The 16,923-nt window shown below is 63.0% G+C and overlaps 2 protein-coding genes across 2 annotated transcripts; both read right to left on the reverse strand.

Annotated features, from left to right (window-relative positions):
* Positions 1-1,001: 1,001 nt before the first annotated feature.
* LOC129783886 (uncharacterized) lies at positions 1,002-6,409 on the reverse strand. The gene is made up of 2 exons (XM_055796887.1): positions 3,158-6,409; positions 1,002-1,316 (listed from the first exon to the last, which is right to left on the reverse strand). Exon 1 carries the CDS (start codon positions 5,609-5,611, stop codon positions 4,487-4,489), a length of 1,125 nt encoding a protein of 374 aa, XP_055652862.1. The 5' UTR covers positions 5,612-6,409; the 3' UTR covers positions 1,002-1,316; positions 3,158-4,486.
* A 121-nt stretch (positions 6,410-6,530) lies between these two features.
* LIMK1 (LIM domain kinase 1) lies at positions 6,531-16,388 on the reverse strand. The gene is given in 17 exon segments (XM_055796882.1): positions 6,531-7,741; positions 7,849-7,904; positions 7,906-8,007; positions 8,113-8,168; positions 8,292-8,448; positions 8,545-8,610; positions 8,710-8,769; positions 8,872-9,003; positions 9,240-9,326; positions 9,467-9,650; positions 9,731-9,915; positions 10,006-10,111; positions 10,963-11,154; positions 11,238-11,347; positions 11,731-11,869; positions 13,875-13,971; positions 16,176-16,388. Coding segments are annotated over 17 exon segments (1,953 nt in total). The 5' UTR covers positions 16,234-16,388; the 3' UTR covers positions 6,531-7,575.
* Between the last annotated feature and the right edge of the window lie 535 nt (positions 16,389-16,923).

Genomic DNA, 16,923 nt, shown 5'->3' on the forward strand with positions numbered 1-16,923 from the left:
ATGCATTGCTCGGCAGGTACCACATATCGGGCAGGAGGCACTGGGCACTAGCTGCTGCACACCAGCCACTGGGTATTGGGGGCAATAGATACCAGTTAGTGGGTATTGGGTACTGGGAGCCACACACCAGGTACTGAGCACCAGACAATTGTGCTGGCACCACACATCATGCACCACATGCCGAGTACCAGGGATTTGGGACTGCAGTGGGCGTGGAACACTGGATCCCTGTCTTTCCCAAGTGCTCCTTCTGCAAAATCCCAGCCTGCCTCCCCCTCCCTAACGCCTGGCGATGCTGCCTTCCGCCCTGCCTTGGCTCGGCTGTGACTGGCTGGGGGGCTGGAAATCTGGCAAGAGGAACCAGCAACCCTGCAGGCTGTGTCCCTGTCCCCATCCTCATCCAATGCCAGGGGTTGCGGCCCCTTCCCAGGATGCCCCTGGCCTCAGGCCCATGCTCCCAAAGGCAGCGGGTGGGTGCCAGTGGCACGTGGCTGTATCTGCCCCATCCTCGCCGAGGGCAGGGGAGGACACTGGCACAGCCAGCCAGGGCGACATGGGGTGCTTGTGTTCCTGGTCTTTCATAAGGGCTGGGGCAGGCTTGGCTGGTGGCGACCATTCCCTGCAGTGAGCAGCTCCAGAGGCTCAACCATCCCCAAATTTCAGCCTCCCAGTCCAGCTACCCCCCCAAAGCCTGTCCTTGTCCCCCGTAAATGCATCCCATGTAAGGGGTGAAGGGGATGGCAAGGCCACATGCTTCCCCAGCACATCCCTCTCATGGGCAGCTTCTCCCTGCCTCAGTTTCCCTACCCACAATAAAAATCCAGTGGTCTCAGCAGGAAAAGCTGGATCCAGCCCTGCACACAGACTCCTGCTGAGGTTGGGTAGCTCCACAGGGACCACCTCAGCTTTGTCCCCAACCTTGTCACTGCCCAGAGCCTTGTTCCCCACCCCACCCCCCCACCACAGTGTGTTACAGGGCCAGGCTTCGACCAGATGGCTTCGCATTCCCTTTATTCCCATAAATAACCAATGAAGGCTCAACATGGCCTTGGGGAGCCCCAGCGACTGCCTGGAGCCCATCCATCTGGGGCGGCTGGGCAGTGAGCCCGCTCTCCTGGCAGCCCTTCCTCACCCGCGGTCGGCCAGGGGGCTGCAGGCAGCACCACAGGGCAAGGGGCAGGTAGGTGAGGGTGGCTGTTTGCATCTCTAATCCCTGAAGCGAGTGCTTTCCTCCGAGATTACTGGGGATTACAGGCTCGAGTGCTCCAGGAGCTCAGCCGCATCTCTCCCTGCCCTTCAAGGAGCAGCGTTGAGCCCTGCAGGGGGTGGAAAGGCTGGCTGAGCACTGCTGTGATGAGCTGGGCATTCTCAGCCACGGCGACTGGCACTGCCTGGGACAGCCGCTGGCTTGCCGTGACTCGCTCCAGAAGCCTGGTGCTCAGAGAGGCTGGAGAGCTACAGCCCAGGCTTTAACTAGAGCATTAAAAGCTGAAGGGATCAGCTGCAGAGTGGGAAGGGGGGGGGGGGGGGGGGGGGGATATGCAAGGGGTTGCATTTTTCTTGAGGGGGGGGGGGGGGAGGGGGGCGGGTGATGCAAAAGGAGCGATGGTGACGCGGAGGGAGGCTGGCGCAGCTTGAGAGGTCCCTGAGGCGCCCTGGTCTCCCTCTGGAAGAAGCTTTATCAGGTCCCGGCTCGGCAGGGCTGGGAAGCCATCGCGAGCCCACTACTAGGGACCAGAGCTCTATAATTACCATGGGAGGCTGCGTTATTTTGGGAAGCGGCTACGCTGCTGCCAAAGCTTTTATTCCTCCAAACCAAAACAAGATGGAAAGAGCCCAGCCCAGGATGCTGCATCCGGCAGGCGTGGGGAGGTTAACCCCTTGCCTCCTCACTGCCTGCACCCACAGGGGCTGCCTGCTCCCCCCAGCCTGCACCCGGCGTTGCCCCAGCATCAAGCCCCCCTGTTTTGACCCTTTGGGGTCATACAGGCCACAGGGTGTCTGCTGGGCACGGGACAGAGCTGGGGGGCTCATCCCTGTCCTCAGCTTCTGGCAGGTTCAGAGGCCGCATGTTCGAATGCTTTTCTGCCTCTGCCGTGAGAACTGCTATTTTTAGCTCTTTCTGTTGCAACAGGTCCAGTTCTGGGGCCTTCCCAGCGCAGTGGCTGGGCCAAAGAATGCCAGGCGGAGAGGAGCACCTCACTGCTGCCCCAAATAAAGTGTTCTAGGGGACAAAGCCCCGAAGGGTCCATCCCAAAAGACACCCTGAAAGACCGGCAGAGGCAACAGCTGGGCAGGGAGGCTGTGCTTTGCAGCCTCTGAAGCAGCCAAACAGCCTCCAAGCTGGGGATGAACTCATTTTTTGCAGCATGGAAGAGGATGAACTGCATTGTGCACCCCACAGTGCCCCCCGCCCCAAGACCTCCTCCAGCCATCCCAAGCACAGGGTCGAGGTGGGCTGAGGGTCTGTACTCAGGGTAGACCCCAAAAACCTGGGGTTTGACTCCTGCCTTTTGTCTTCTTTCCCTTGATCTGAGCCTGTAAGGGCTGCCCGTGCCTGGGTCACTCCCCATGCTTGATCCCTGCAGGGCAGCAAATAGCCCCCAAACCCATGTGCTGGGGTTCCCCAAATCCTAAACCCACTCACCAGAGTCTCCCAACCCCCTAAACCGATGCACCAGGGTCTCCCAGGCCCCCAGATCCATGCACCAGAGGCTCTCCACCCTTGCACTGTCTCTGCAGGCAGTGCTGGTCCCCTGTCAGGGTAGTGGGGCTGGGAGGGGGGCCAGGAAGGGGGCCATGCTTCCCTATGTCTGGCTGGTGCCTGCCCCTCAGAGGGCTCAGGTATGGGGTGAGCTCCGTGGGACAGTGGCACAGCAGCAGGGGCAGAAAGTCATAGCCATTCAAAGCCACAAGCCAGGTTGTCCCACCCCAAGCCCCAGCCACACAGGCCTCCTGCCTGTCATCGTCCCCCCCAGCTGAGTCTTCCCACAACTCATCACATGTTACCAGCCCCCACAACCCCCTTTCAAAAGAAATCAGCAACCAGTGCTGCCGATCTCCAGTGCCAGGACTGGGGACATGGTGGCGCTGAAGAATTAGGAGTGCTCCGGTGTCACCCTGAGCTCCCACCCTGCAGCCCCAGCCCACCACTTACCTCCTCCCCTGGAGCCACACCAGGAAGGGGTTTGTACCAGGGCCAGTGGAGAGCAGCAGGATGGAAGAGAAACAAGTTTTCTCATTAGAAGCAGCTGAGGTTTCACAGGGCCCCTTGCTAAGCCCTGGCTGTTCCAATCACCTCCCACCTCCAGGTCCCTCTGTCTCCCACAGAACCACTAGCCAGGTCAGGGATGGAACCCACATGTCCCCAGTCGGCAGAGAGGGGCAGAGACAGGCAGGTGATCAGGGAAAGCAGTGATGCTGCAGGGAAGCGCAAGAGCATCGTATCCCCTATGCTGCATTTTAAAATGCCACGTTTACGTAGACCCTACAAAAACCACCAGCAAGCGAGGTGGCAACACGTGGCCCATGGGATTTTCCTGCCTGGCTGTGCCCAGGGTGAGCCTCATCATTCAGGGACCGGAAGATGGCATGCCACTCATCAGCCTTGTCTAGGGGGGGGACAGGGAACTGGAGCAACTGGCCCCTTCTTCCCATCCTCACATCCTGCACCCCCAGCCCATGCACTGGCAAGAGGGGAAACTGAGGCAGGCAGGTAGTGAACCAGCATTGGCTTTGGTGCCCCACAGGACTTTCTGGGGTCTGAATTTGCCCCATGGAGTCACCAGGTTCCAGTGACCCAGGTGTTATCTATGACCCAAGGAGGTGCCCCAGCCCAGGCTGCTGCAGGGGACATGGGACTGTGACAGTGACTGTTCTCTGCCCACATCATGGAGGGAGGGCTCAGGCTACTTCTGGACTGTGCAAAGTCCTCAGTCCTGAGCTGGAAGGGTGGATGCTGTGCCCAGGGGACAAAGAGTGGCTCTGTGGGCAGTGCCAACCGTGACCAAGCCCCTGCAGAAACAGGCACCAGGCATAGGATGGTGGATCACAGGAGTGTAGGACAGGACAGAGCTCAGGACACCGCTAGTCCAGCCTCCAGCTCAAAGCAGAAATGGGCAGGTCCACAGGAACACTGGTGGAAAGGGCTCCCGTGGTCCCCACTGCCACCACCTGTTCGCTGCCAGAAAATCCTCCAGTGTGGGTGAGCCTTCCTGCTGTTGAAGATGGGGAACTGTCCCCACATTCCTATGGATCTGTACACCCTGGCTGGACGCCAATGACCCCTTCAGCTCCCCATGTCTCTATGGAGCTGAGCACCCTGGTGGGGTCCCAGCAGCCCTTCTCCAGCTCTGGACATCCCTGTGGAGCTGGGTGGCCTGATCAGACTCCAGCACCTCTTCTCTTGGCATATCTCCTCAAGCCTCATGAGGACCCTGCTGCCCATCACCCACCACAAACAGCTGCTGTCCCCTGGGGAGGGTCCTCACAGCACTGGTGCCCACCCTGCTGAGATGCTGGGAGAAATCACACTCCTCCTCCCAGCTGGTCCACCAGACTTACCCATAAAGGTGATAAACACCGTGGCCGATAGATCCTCCCCATCACTGGGGCCAGAGACAGAGGTCTCGGTCTGGGCCTCATGCAGGTCAGTGGGGGAGGCTGTACCAAGCAGCACCGACTTGGCCATGTCCTTGCCAGAGCCACCAGAGCTTTTGGCCACCACCTCAGTGACACTCGGCTGCTGGCCTGTCAGCAGGGATGTGGGATGTGGGGATGCCCAGCTCCCTGCATGCAGCAAGAGCCACCATCCTGAGCTGTGGTCGAGCTTAGGCACAGCCCTGCTAGGGATGTCCCTGGGGACCACCTTGGGTGGGGACAGAGCAGGACCCCGCAGGGGACAGGGGGCACAGAGGCAGCTCTCGGTGGTCTGCAGCTTGGTCTGGGTGCCCTTGTCCCTCCTGGGAGGTGATGGCTGGGGGGGGAACAGCCAGCTGCGAGGAGCAGAGGGGCTGAGCCCCTCACACCAGCCTCGGGCCAGGCTGGGGGGGGGCTGCAGGGGCAAGGAGCCCTGCCAGGCTGCCACCAACTGGGCAGGGGGCTGGGGGGGAACCGGGTGCCGCACACACCGGTGGCTGGATTTGGGCATGGTGTGTGGCACATCTCTGGGGGGTGGCTTTGGGTAGATGACAGCTGTGGCATGGGGCCACCAGGGCTGTGTCAGGGTCATCTCCCTGCCTGCCAAGGGGCAGCTCCTGGCTGGTGACTCAGTCTGGGATGAGTTGCTGGTCATGGGGGCAACCGAGCAGCCACCGCTTTGGCCTTGCCATGACTGGCTGCTGGCTCTTGCTTCACTCTCCCTCTGCCTGGTGCTGAGGATCCTCTGCAGGGTCACCAGCAAGGAGTCCAATGGCACCAACCACACCAGGCACAGCTCACTCTGCAGCTCCATCCAGCTGGGCAAGAGGCTGGGGGTGGCCTGGGGGTCCCATGGGGATGGGGAGCTCTCACTGCAGGGCTGGGGGTCCCCCAGGGTCCTGGTCTCCTGTGGTGGCAGGGAATTGGGGACCATGGTGTCTCCCAGGTGTGACAGCTGCAGTGGGTCCCCCATAGTCCTGATATTCCTGGGGAGCAATGGTGTCCTGCTCCCGGAGCAAAGAAACCGTGCGGCACGATGTCACCAAGGGCACTGTGATGTCACCATGATGCTGGCAGTGCTTGCCCATCCCTTCACCCAAGATAACATGGGACAGGCAGTTAGACAAGGAATCACCCCAGGGGGGACAGAGCCACTGTCACCTCCCCAACACCCCTCCCTGGGCCCTCCCATGTTGAGGCTGAGCATTGCCTGAGCAATAAACCATGAGGTTTTCCTGATGGGAAGGGGGGATCCAGCCTGGATCCTGGGACCTTGGGGCTGTGCTGCCGCCTCCCCTCCTTGCCCAGCTGTAGCATCCTTGGGCACATCCCCCAGTCCCTTCCCTGTCACTCCCCCATGAGCTCCTTTGGGTCTCGGTTTTCTCTAGCCAAAGCTCAACCACCCCACCCAAGGATGGAGATCCTCCACCTTGGGGACCTTAATTCTGTTTAGGAAGGTGACAAGGACACAGGGACAGCATGGGATGGCCATGGGCACAGGCTACCTCACTGTCCCTTGGGGCTTGTTTTACATCAAAGGCAAAGCTGCTCCATGGCGCCCACAGTCACACAGCTCCGTAACCTGCCTGTCACCACCATGGGCTCTTGCCATCGCATGGGGTGACAGTGGGCACGTCTGCCTGTGGAGGGGGCCCAGGGCTTTGAGGTCCTGGCCAGGTGGCACAGGCAGGAACAGCATCAGCCTCAGGGCCAGGGAGGACACCCATGATGGGTTGGGGGGAACACAAGAGTGCTGCCACCATAGGGTGCCTGGGAGATGCCACCAAGCCCAGTACCACCACACCACCCTGAGCACAGGGACCTCATGCCTCAGTTTCCCCAAGAGCTTCCAGCCCCCCGGGGGAGGCGAGCAATTCCCAAGCAGGCCGGGCAGCGAGCGGGGAAGGATTTATTGACTCACGGCTCAGGGTACATCACAGTTTGAGCTCCCTTCCCGCCTCCAGAGAGGACATCTCCTTGGACTTCCCGGGCAAAAGTGCACGGAGAGGCTTCACAGTTTCATCCCTTCGGGAAAGCAGAACCGAGGCAGTGACAAATGGCAAACGCTACGTTGTATGAAAAAATAATACAAACTCTTCTCTTTAAATATCTTACAGAAAAATGAACCTGAATAAAGAGCATGAAAAGCACCGTGCGGCGCAACCCCCCACAACCACCCCAGGCCAAGGGGACCAAGACGAGCTGCATCCCCGCACCCCTCTGTACCACTTGGTGCTGCTCTCAGGGATGCGTGGTCACGGATTAGCATGGGCAGCAGGGACATGGGGGCAGTGGGGGGGGGACCACTACATGCCTGTCCCCACACAAGAGTGTGTGTCCCCACCATGAACCCCTCACTCGGCCAGGGGTGCTGGCAGCCCCCTGAGCCCAGGGTGCCAGTAGAAGTAGCATGAGAGGGTCTGGCCGAGGACGAGGGCATTGCTGTGAGGCTGCCCCATGACCCATGCTCCCTCAAGGGGCCAGGGGCTGTGTACCCCACCCCACCCCCGACCAAAGGAACCGGGCAGTCCCTCCTGTGTCGCAGTGCAAGTTCATGGAAAGCCAAGGCACCGCCGCGAGGCTGCGGCTCTGTACGGGGGAGCCCGCAGGCTTTTGCGGGTGCAGTGGCCACACAGCCCCCAGGCGTGCAAAAGCAAAGCAAGCCAGGGGAGGTGACACACACACGGGGAAGGTCCCCACCGTGTGGCCAGCCGGGCTTGTCCTGGGGGCAACCGCTACTCCGTGGGGGGGATGCATAGGGGCCGTGCAGCCCCGGGGAGAGCCAGCTCCCTGGGACGGTGCGGGCAGCAGCATGAGCAGCCCGTGCAGAGGAGACTGAGTGGGGGGCTCATCTGGAGAGCCCCAGGGATCCAGCCCCTGGGGTGGTGGCAGCCGGAGGAGATGCTTGCGGTGGGTGCAGCTCCTTCTCCTGTGGCTTCAGAGGGTGTGCAGGTGTGGGGGCGCAGGCAACCCGCCCTCGCCCTGCCGGTGCATCTCCCTGAAAGCTCGGTCCAGCTGCTCCAGCTGGGAGCTCAGCGGCAGGTGGATCTCCAGGTGCATGCGGAGGGTTTCCAGCCACTGCTCCAGCTTGCTGAAGGATGGCCTGAGCAAGAAGAGGGGGGACACGTGGCAGCTCCACTGCACTGGCCCCGTCCTCCCTGTGCCACCAGCCCCAGTGATCCCCCAGAGTGGGGGGTCCCAACCACTCACCGCTTCTCAGGGTCCAGGTCACAGCAGCAGACAGCGATGGGGAAGAAGCTGGGGGGGGCAGGCAGGGGGGCAGTAGCGGTCCAGGAAGCCCCTGACGTTGAGGCCGAAGTCAGTGGTACGGGGCAGGTAGTCGGGGTCAGCACTCACCCGGCCAATGATCTGGAGGAGAGTGGGAGGGAGGAGTGGGCTCAGCCCCCCGGGCAGACCCCAACCTCAGTGAGGACCCCAACCCCACAGGGAGACCCCAATCCCGGTGGTACTTGCCTCGCACAGGACGATACCGAAGGAGAAGATGTCCACCTTCTCATCATAGCTCCTCCCTGCCAGGAGAGATGGGTCAAGCCATGCTGCACAGCCTGTCCCTGCCCCACCAAGCATCCTCTGCCTGGGGACAAAGCCCTAGCTGGCCACATCCCCACTCACAGCATCACGGCCAGGCTCACCATTGATCATCTCAGGGGCCATCCAGTACGGGTTCCCCACCACCGTGTACCGCTTCTTGCGGTCCGGTTTCTTCAGGTTCTTGAGATGTTCAGGCTGGTTCTTCTCATCCACCATCAGCCGTGCCAGCCCAAAATCAGCCACCACCACGCTCTTGTTCTGGGTGGGTAGAGAGGAATGGTGGGCAGAGCCATGTAGGGGGCTGAGACCCCCAGCTGGGCTGGGGGAGGACACCATCAAGGTGAGAGAACTCACCTCCCGCACGAGGCAGTTGTGAGAGTTGAGGTCACGGTGGATGATGTTCATGGAGTGGAGGTAGGCCTGGGGGAAGGATAGGCTGAGAAAAGGGGGGCACCCCTAGCTGGTGGTCCCCAACCCACCAGCACTCATCCCGCCCAGCCAGCCCTGGGTGGCACCCACCATGCCAGCAGCAATGTCCTTGGCAAAGCTGACCCGCTGGCTCCAGGGGTAGTGGCTGTCCTGGGGGCAGGAGGAGGGATTTGTCAGAGCAGAGGAGAGGGGTCCCCCAGCCCCACCAGGCCTGTGGGGTTGGGGGGTCCTGACCTGCCCCCCAGAGCTCACCATGCTCTTGATGAGGCCCCTCAAGGTGCCCCCTTTGATGTACTCCGTGATGAAGTTGAGCCTCTTCTCCTTGTACAACACCCCGATGAACTTCAGCACATTGGGGTGCTCCAGGCAGCGCATCACCTTCACCTGCAGGACCCCCCCGTGCCTGTGACACCCCCACACACTCAGCACCCACCCGGACGACCCACTGCTCATGTCTTCTCCATTAAACAGGCAGGGGCTGCCTGCATCCTGTGGTGGCTGGCCATCCCCAGTCCAGGTGTCATGCCCAGCATCCCATATCATGGTGGGGGACAGGATCGGACAGCCCCATCCCTCATGTCCCCCTCCAAGCCAGGGGTATTAAAGACAAGGATATTCACCTCTTTGAGGAAGGTCCTCTGTGTCTCCTCATCAAAGCGAATCAGCTCCTTCATGACCATCACCTCACCTGTCTCCCGGTGTGTCACCTGGCAGGGAGGGCAGGGGCTGAATCACCAGCTCCCAGATACCATCCCCACCCTTCGGGACAGCCCAGGAGAGATGATACCCCCACCCCTGGGAGTTGAGACCCTCATGCCCGTGACACTTGGTGGTCACCCAGCCCCACCTTGATGGCCTGGCCAAAGCAGCCCTTGCCCAGCACCTCGCCGTGGATGAGGTCAGAAGGGCGAAAGATGTGATGGGCACGGGAGACAATGCGCAACGACTCAGAGCGACCGATGTCCTTGCGCTGGGACGCGGGTGAGCCCACTGAGCCAGAGCCCGGAGACTTGTCCGTGCTGCAGCTCCTCCTGCAGGATTGACGGACAGACAGAGGGTCAACTCCAAGGAGGTATTCCAATGGAAGAGGTGGGCAAGCTGGTGGCCTTACGTGACAGTCCTCTGGCGCATGGCACCAGGCTCCCCACAGGGTGGGGGGGCAGGGGAGCACAGGGGGCTGCACGGGGCAGGCAGGGGGCTGCAGGCAAGCCCTGACTCGCAGGCAAGGGGCTCGTGGGGGTCATGCTCGATGGTCAGCTGGAGCAGGCGGCTGGTCTCCTGGATCAGCAGGTCAATCTGGGGGCAGAAAATGATGGTGGGGATGGTGGATGGTTTAGGGGGCAACTCGGGGAAGGTGTTGGTTTGGGGTGACCTGGGGGAGTATACCTCATCCAGGGGAACATGGCCAATGGGGGTGCCGTTGATCTCCAGGATGCGATCGCCAACGTGGATGGAGTTCTTCATGTCAGGGCTGATGCAGTCTGGATCCACCCTGCAGGGCCAGCAGGCAGCGGGGGTCAGCCCCCCCAGCCACAACACCCTCAGAGGTGGGGATGTGCTGGGACACAGCCCACGCTCCACCCCCAGCCAATGGGGAAAGGCTGTCATGTCCCCTGTGAGTCACCTCTATGAGATGGCAACATGCCGCCACGGTACCCACAAGTCACCCCAGCAAGATGGGGATGTGCAGGCGAGCTGCCCACGGGTCACCCCTACCAGATGGGGACATGGAAACAAGCTGCCCGCAGGTCACCCCTGCTAGTTGGGAACAGGCAGGCAAGCCACCCGTGTTGGCTGGGGACACAGACACTGCCCACAAGCCACCCTTACTTCTTGGGGACATGCTGTCATGGTAACTGTGAGTCACCCCTCCAGGATGGGGACACACAGTCACGGTACCTGCGAGTCATCCTTGCTAGTTGGGGACATGCAGGCATGTTGCCCATGGGTCACCCCTAGCAGGTGGGGACACACAAACATGTTTCCCATGAGCTGCTCCTGGATGGGGACATGCTGGCACAGTACCCACAAGCCATCCCAAGCATTCGGGGACATGCCTGCCTGGTTCCCAGAACCCACCCTGGCAGATGAGGCAACGCCAGCCTCACCCCAGGTGAGGCTGTCATCACCCCAAGTGATCACAATGCCAGATGTCACCCTCCAAGCCACCCTGATGGCCAGGGACATGCCAGCACTGGCCATCCCTGGCTGAGTGGGACACATCAGCCTCATCCCTCACCCTCCCACCCCAAAAAGTCTGTGGGGTGCATCCCACCAGCAGAAGGGATGTGGGATGCCCCCAGCCCCGGGGAGGGGACGGTGGCAGAGGGGACACAGACGCACTCTCGGACGCGGACGGTGCGGGAGTGCTCGGTGCCACAGCCCTGGTCAATGGAGACTGAGAAGCCACGTTTGCCATCGGAGCAGGCGGGGATGGAGACGAGCGTGACAGTGTGCGGGATGCGGGAAGCTGGCGAATCCGGCAGGATCTGCTCAATGACGGGTGTCACCACCATCTGGTAATAGCAGTGCCCGCTGCGGGGCCAAGAGGAGGCGGGTGGTTGGGGGGCTGCCAGAGGACGTGTACCCCCCAGCCACTCACCCAGGCTAGGACATACCAGTAGAGCTTGGAGCGCTCCACCAGCGCATAGGTGTCCCCATCCCCGATGAATGTGTGGCAGTTGAGGCAGCTGAAGCACTCGGGGTGGTACTTCTGCTCCCCGGCCACCTGCGGACAGATGCCATCAGCCATGGGAGCCCAGATGGCCAGGGCACTGAGCACAGGTGCCAGGGCTCAGATGGTGTTGTGAGCACCCATGGATGCACCAAGGCCAAGGGAAGGGCAGGCTGAGCTGTGAAGTGGTAGGGACAGCTGTGCCGCTAGGCTGAGGACAGCTGGAGGGACATCTCCCCACCACCCTGAGCATCCCCAGCCCCGGCATGGGTGCATGCCCCTCCCAGGGTGCCCCTAAAATGCAGAGGACACCCCTGCCACTGCCAGAGCCCAAGCCACGCTGGGGGTCTGCACCCCCTCCCCATCTCACCCACTCTCCAGGGAGTGCAGCCATGGGTCAGGGCTCCATGTCCCGCCCAGGCCCCCCCAGTGCTCACCATGACGAGCCCCTTGGTGATCTGCTCCGAGCAGCCATGGCAGAGCTCCCCAAAGCGCACCCAGTAATCCTTCTTGCAGTACAGGCGCCCATCCTTCTCATAGTACTGGTGGGACAGGGAGGTCCCGCACTCACAGCACCTGTGGCAGAGGATGGGGACTCTCTTGCTACCATGTCCCCATCATCACCCTGTCCCCATTGTCACCCTGGGGGGCAGCCAGTGCCAGTCTGCCCCATGGCGCTCTGGGCAAGCTGCTTCCCCTGTTTCCTACCCTGCTGTAGGGCCACTGCATCTGTGTGTCACTGTCCCCAGGGCGGCAGTGGGTGGCTCCAGGGGTGCCTGTGCAGGCTGGCAGTGTGAGGACATGTGGGGACATGGTGGGGGGAGGGACAGAGACAGGCATGGGGAGGGTGGTGCCCACCCTGCATGGATGTGCCAGCCTGGTCATGGACATAGTGAGGGATGTGCCAGCCTGCTCACAGACAGAGGGACATGCCGGCTGGCTCACAGACAGGCCATCATGGATCACAGACACACAGAGGGCTGTGCCACCCTGGTCACAGATGTGCCAGCCTGGTCATGGACAGAGGGACATGCCAGCCTGGTCATGGACACATGAAGGGACATGTCAGCCTGGTCACGAACACACCACCCTGGCACAGAGGGACATGCCAACTTGGTCACAGATGCAGGGATGGATGTGCCACCCTGGTCACAGACACACAAAGGGACGTGCCACTCTGGCCATGGGCATGCCAGCCTTGGGGATGCAACACCCTGTCTGCTGCAAACAGGGTGCAGGGGGACACACCTACAGTGCAGGGTTCTGCTCTGGCCCCGGGGAGGAGGGCGCAGGGGATGGGGGTGCAGGGGGGTGCACAGAGTGTACAATAGGAGGGTGCCCCAGGGGCGCAGAGGGTGCTGTGGATTCTGGGGGTGCACAGGCAGGTGCAGGGGTGCTGTGTGATGGGGTGCTGCATCAGATTATGCAGGGGGGTTGCAGGGGGGTGCTACAGGGGATTTCCTGTAGGGGGGTGCAGGGGGATACATATGAAGGGTGCTGCAGGGGTGCAGGGGGGTGCTAGTGGGAAGTTCCCGGGTGGGGGGCTGGGGGGGCTATAAGAAGCTGCACGGCGACTGCCGCAGTCACCGGCGCCTAACGCAAGTGGAATACCAACCAGGCGTGACGTCACGGCGCGGAATTTCCCCACCCCATGACGTCACCGCGCGAGGACTCCACCACCGCCTGCGCAGCCCAAAGCCTACCCAAAGCCTACGCAGGGCTGGGGGAGGGGGGGGCAGCGGCCAATGGGGGGCGGCTGCGCCGCCCCGCCCCTTAACCCCCTCCCCCCCACGGCGCCCCTACACCCTCCACCCCCCCCACCCCGCGTGCCTGGGCTGAGGCCCGCGCTCCCTTCCACGCGCTCCCTTCCACGCGCTCCCCCCCCCACGGCTGCAAGCTGAGGGGGGGGGGGGGCAGGAGGAGGCTTCGCAGCGGTTCCGCTGGGGCCGAGGGAGGGGGGAGCCGAGTGGGGCGAAGGGGGGAGACACACAGACGGGGCAAGCGGGGGGCTGGGGGGGGGCAGGCGGAGCCCCCCCGGGGTCCCTGGGGGTGCAGAGTCCAGCCCGACCCGCTCCCACTCACTTGGCTCCAGCGCGCAGGACGCAGTTCTTCCTCAGCACAGCTGCCAGCATCCTCCGTGGGACGGGGAGGCCACCCCGGTGCCCTGCCGTGCTCAGCACCCTCCCAGCCCCACAGGGACCCCACCAGGCCCCGGTCACCCCTTGCACCCCTCGACCCAGGACCTTTCTCCTCCTGCTCAGGGCTCCCACCACTCGAACTGCCGGGAGGGTGCAGAGAAAGAGGAAACGGGGCGGGAGGGGGCCAGGTGACATCAGCCTCACACCCTGTCACCCGTTACCCAGCAGGAAGGGACAGCGCAAGGCGGCCGCTGGGTGCTGGCAGCAGAGCCCTCTGTCAGGCTCAGCATCACCTGGTGGGCGCTGCCCACCCCCGCTGCCCCGGCAAGCATCCAGGTGTGAGTGACAGCCTCACACGTGCCCCTGCCATGGCCAGAGCTGGGGGTCCCACTGTCCCCATCCTGTTGTCCCCACGGAGCATCCCGCTGTCCCCAGGCTCCTACCTGAAGCAGTCGGCGTGCCAGTTGGCGTTCAGCGCCTGCAGGTACTGCCCGTCGTAGATGCCCTGCCCGCAGCTCGAACACACTGGCAGGTCGGTCCCTGGATAGAGGGGGGGGGGGGGGGGATGGGACACGGACGACGACACACAAAAGGGGGACAGGGCTGTCACTCTGCCAGCTGTCCCCACCCACCTGCAGCAGTACCCAGGCACATGCCCCTGAGTTATGTCCCTCTGTCTGGGGTGAAAAATTCCACCCACAGCCCCCAGCCATCCCATAATGGGGACAAGGTCGTGGCACCGATGTCCCCAGGGCTGGGGACAGGGGCTCAGCGCCAAGCCACCTCCAGAGAGCCCCTGCCCCCAGAGGCACTGCCCTGACCCTGGGTGCCCCTGTCACTGGGGGTGCTGGGTGCTCATGGTGGTGGGGGGACACAGGGAGCCTGGGGTGCAGGGGGTAGCGTTGGGGTCCCAGGGGTGTCCCACAGAGGCGCTGGGTTCAGCCAGCACAGGGCACAGGCAGGCCAGGGGGCACAAGGGTGACGGAGGGACGACAACACAGTAAGGTGCTGAGTGCAGAACAGATGTTTGGGGTGCATGGAGGTGTCAGGGATGGAGGGGTGCCCGGTGCTTGAGGCTGGGTGTTCAGGAGCGGCGGAATGGGGGACACAGGCTGAGGTGCAGGATGGGTGTGGGAGTTATAATGAGGTGCAGGATGGGGGCAGGGAGGGATACAGGGCTACAGGATTGGTGCAGGGAAGGTAGGGGGGATGCAAGGGTGCAGGATGGGGGAAAAGGGTGCAGGGGGGATGAGGAAGGAGTGAAGGATGGGTGCAGCAAGGGACACAGGGGTGCAGGACGGGTGCAGAGAGTGCAGGTGAGATTAGGGGGTGCAGGGTGGGTGTGGGGGGAGGTGGAGGGGACAGGATGGAAGGATTGTAAAGGAGGGATGTAGTGGGACACAAAAGTGCATGGGGGGACCCTGTGGCGTGCAGGATGGGTGCTGGGGGATGCAGAGGGTATAAGAGGGTGCAGCGGTTGCAGGACAGGTGCTGTGGGATGCAGGGGATGTAGGGGAACCCACAGGGGTGCAGGATAGGTGCTGGGGGACGCAGGGGGCATGGCAGGACTCAGAAGGGTGCAGGAGGGGATGCAGAGGTTGTAAGGACACACAGTGGGGTGCAAGATGTGTGCTGGGGGATGCAGGGGTACCCAGAGAGGTGCAGGACAGGTGCTGGAGAATGCAGAGGGCATAGGGGGACACAGAGGGGTGCAGGGGGATGTAGGGGGGACCCAGAGGGGTGCAGGATGGGTTCTGGGGGATACAGGGGGCATGGGGGTACTCAAGAGAGATGCAGGATGGGTGCTGGGGGATGCAGGGGGACCCAGCAGGGTGCAGAGACACAGAAGGTGCTGCAGGATGCAGCATAGATGGGGTACTGAGCAGTGCAAGGATACAGAGAGGTATAGGATGGGTGCTGGATGGGGGGGGCTGCAGGATGGGAAGGGGTGCAGGGGCGCGCAGAGGGGGTAAAGGGGTGCAGGGGGGAGGCGAGTGATGTAGAGGGGCTGCAGGTGTGCAAGTTTAGTGGGGGTGCGGGGAGGGATGAGGGGTGCAGAGTGGATGGGAGGCACAGTAGGGATGTGGGGGTGCAGAGAAAGAGGCAGGAGGGACAGGGGGTGCAGGGGGATATCAGGGTGCAGGGAAGGAGGTGTACAGGGTTTGCAGGGTGCAAAGAGGGATGTGTGAGTGCAGGGGAGGATGCAGGGTGTTTGTGGAGTGCATGCAGGGATGCAGGCTAGAAGGGGGTTTGGGGTACAGAGGGGTGGGGATGCAGGCTGGACAGGGGATGCAGCAGATCTAGGGGCGCAGAGAGAGTGCATGCTGGAAGGGGGGTTCAGGGGTGATGTAAGGGTGCAGGAAGGATACAGGCTGGATGGGGGGTGCACAGAGGGATTTGGGGATGCACACGGTAGATGTGGGGGACACAGGATGGAAGTGGGGTGCCGTGGGGGCTGCAGAGGGTGATGTGGGCTGGAAGAGGGGTGCAGGGGGTGGTTTGCGGGTTGCGGGGGGGGTGCTGTTTGGCTGGGGAGCGTGGGGGGGATGTGGCGGGGATGCAAGCTGGATGGGGGGTGCAGAGGAGGCTGCAGGGGTGCGGGAGGAGATATGGGGGTGCGGGAGGGATGCGTGGGGGCTGCAGGCTGGCTGGGGGTGCGGGTGAGCCAGGCGGGGGGGTCGCGAGGCCCCAGTGGCGGCGCGGAAGCGCTGAGTCAGGCGGGGGGCCCGGGGGGGGTCACGCACCTTCGTCCTCTCCCATAGGCTCGTCCCTCCAGGTGCAGCACAGCAGCATCAACCTCATGCAGCCGCGCTGCCCGGCCCCGCGCCAGGCCCTGCCCTCGCCACGGCCACGGCCACGGCCCCGGCCCCGGCCCCGGCCCGGCCCGGCCCCGGCCCTGCCGCTGCGGCTCCGGCGGGCGGGCGGGGACGGCCGGGGGAGAGCACGGCGCCGGCGCGGCCGCCAGGGGGCGGGGCCGCGAGGGACTAGGGGCGGGGGCGGGGAGAGGGCCGGGCCCGGGCCGGAGGGGGCGTGGTCTGTGTGGAGGGGGCAGGGCCAGGGCAACGTGGGGCACGAGGGGCGCCGGGGCTGCAACCGTGGGTAGGGCACTGGTGTCCTCATTCACCCGGGGTGTCACCATGGGTAGGGTCTCCCTGTCCACCCAGGCTGCCCCCGTGGGTAGGGTGTCCCTGTGCACCCGGCTGTCACCATGGGTAGGGCACTTGTGTCCCTGTCCATCTGGGCTGCCACCGTGTGGCACGACATCAGTATCCCTCTTACTTCCTGAGTTGTCACCATGGATCAGGGCACAGCCGTTCCCCTGGGATGACACTGTGGGACAGGGCATGGACATACCCATCATCCTGTGGTCTGTCACCATGGGGAGGGGATAGATGTCCCCCTTATCCCCTGGGTTGTCACCGTGGGACAGTGCATGGATGTATCCCTTGTTCCCTGGGCTGTCAGCAAGGGCAGGGCATGGACAACTCCCTG

Source organism: Falco peregrinus, chromosome 2 (assembly GCF_023634155.1).
Source record: "Falco peregrinus isolate bFalPer1 chromosome 2, bFalPer1.pri, whole genome shotgun sequence".
Classification (NCBI taxonomy): domain Eukaryota; kingdom Metazoa; phylum Chordata; class Aves; order Falconiformes; family Falconidae; genus Falco; species Falco peregrinus.

What these genes read in the sequence shown, in the direction of transcription:
- LOC129783886 (XM_055796887.1), bottom strand. Translation starts at nt 5,611, where the DNA reads ATGGGGGACCCACTGCAGCTGTCACACCTGGGAGACACCATGGTCCCC.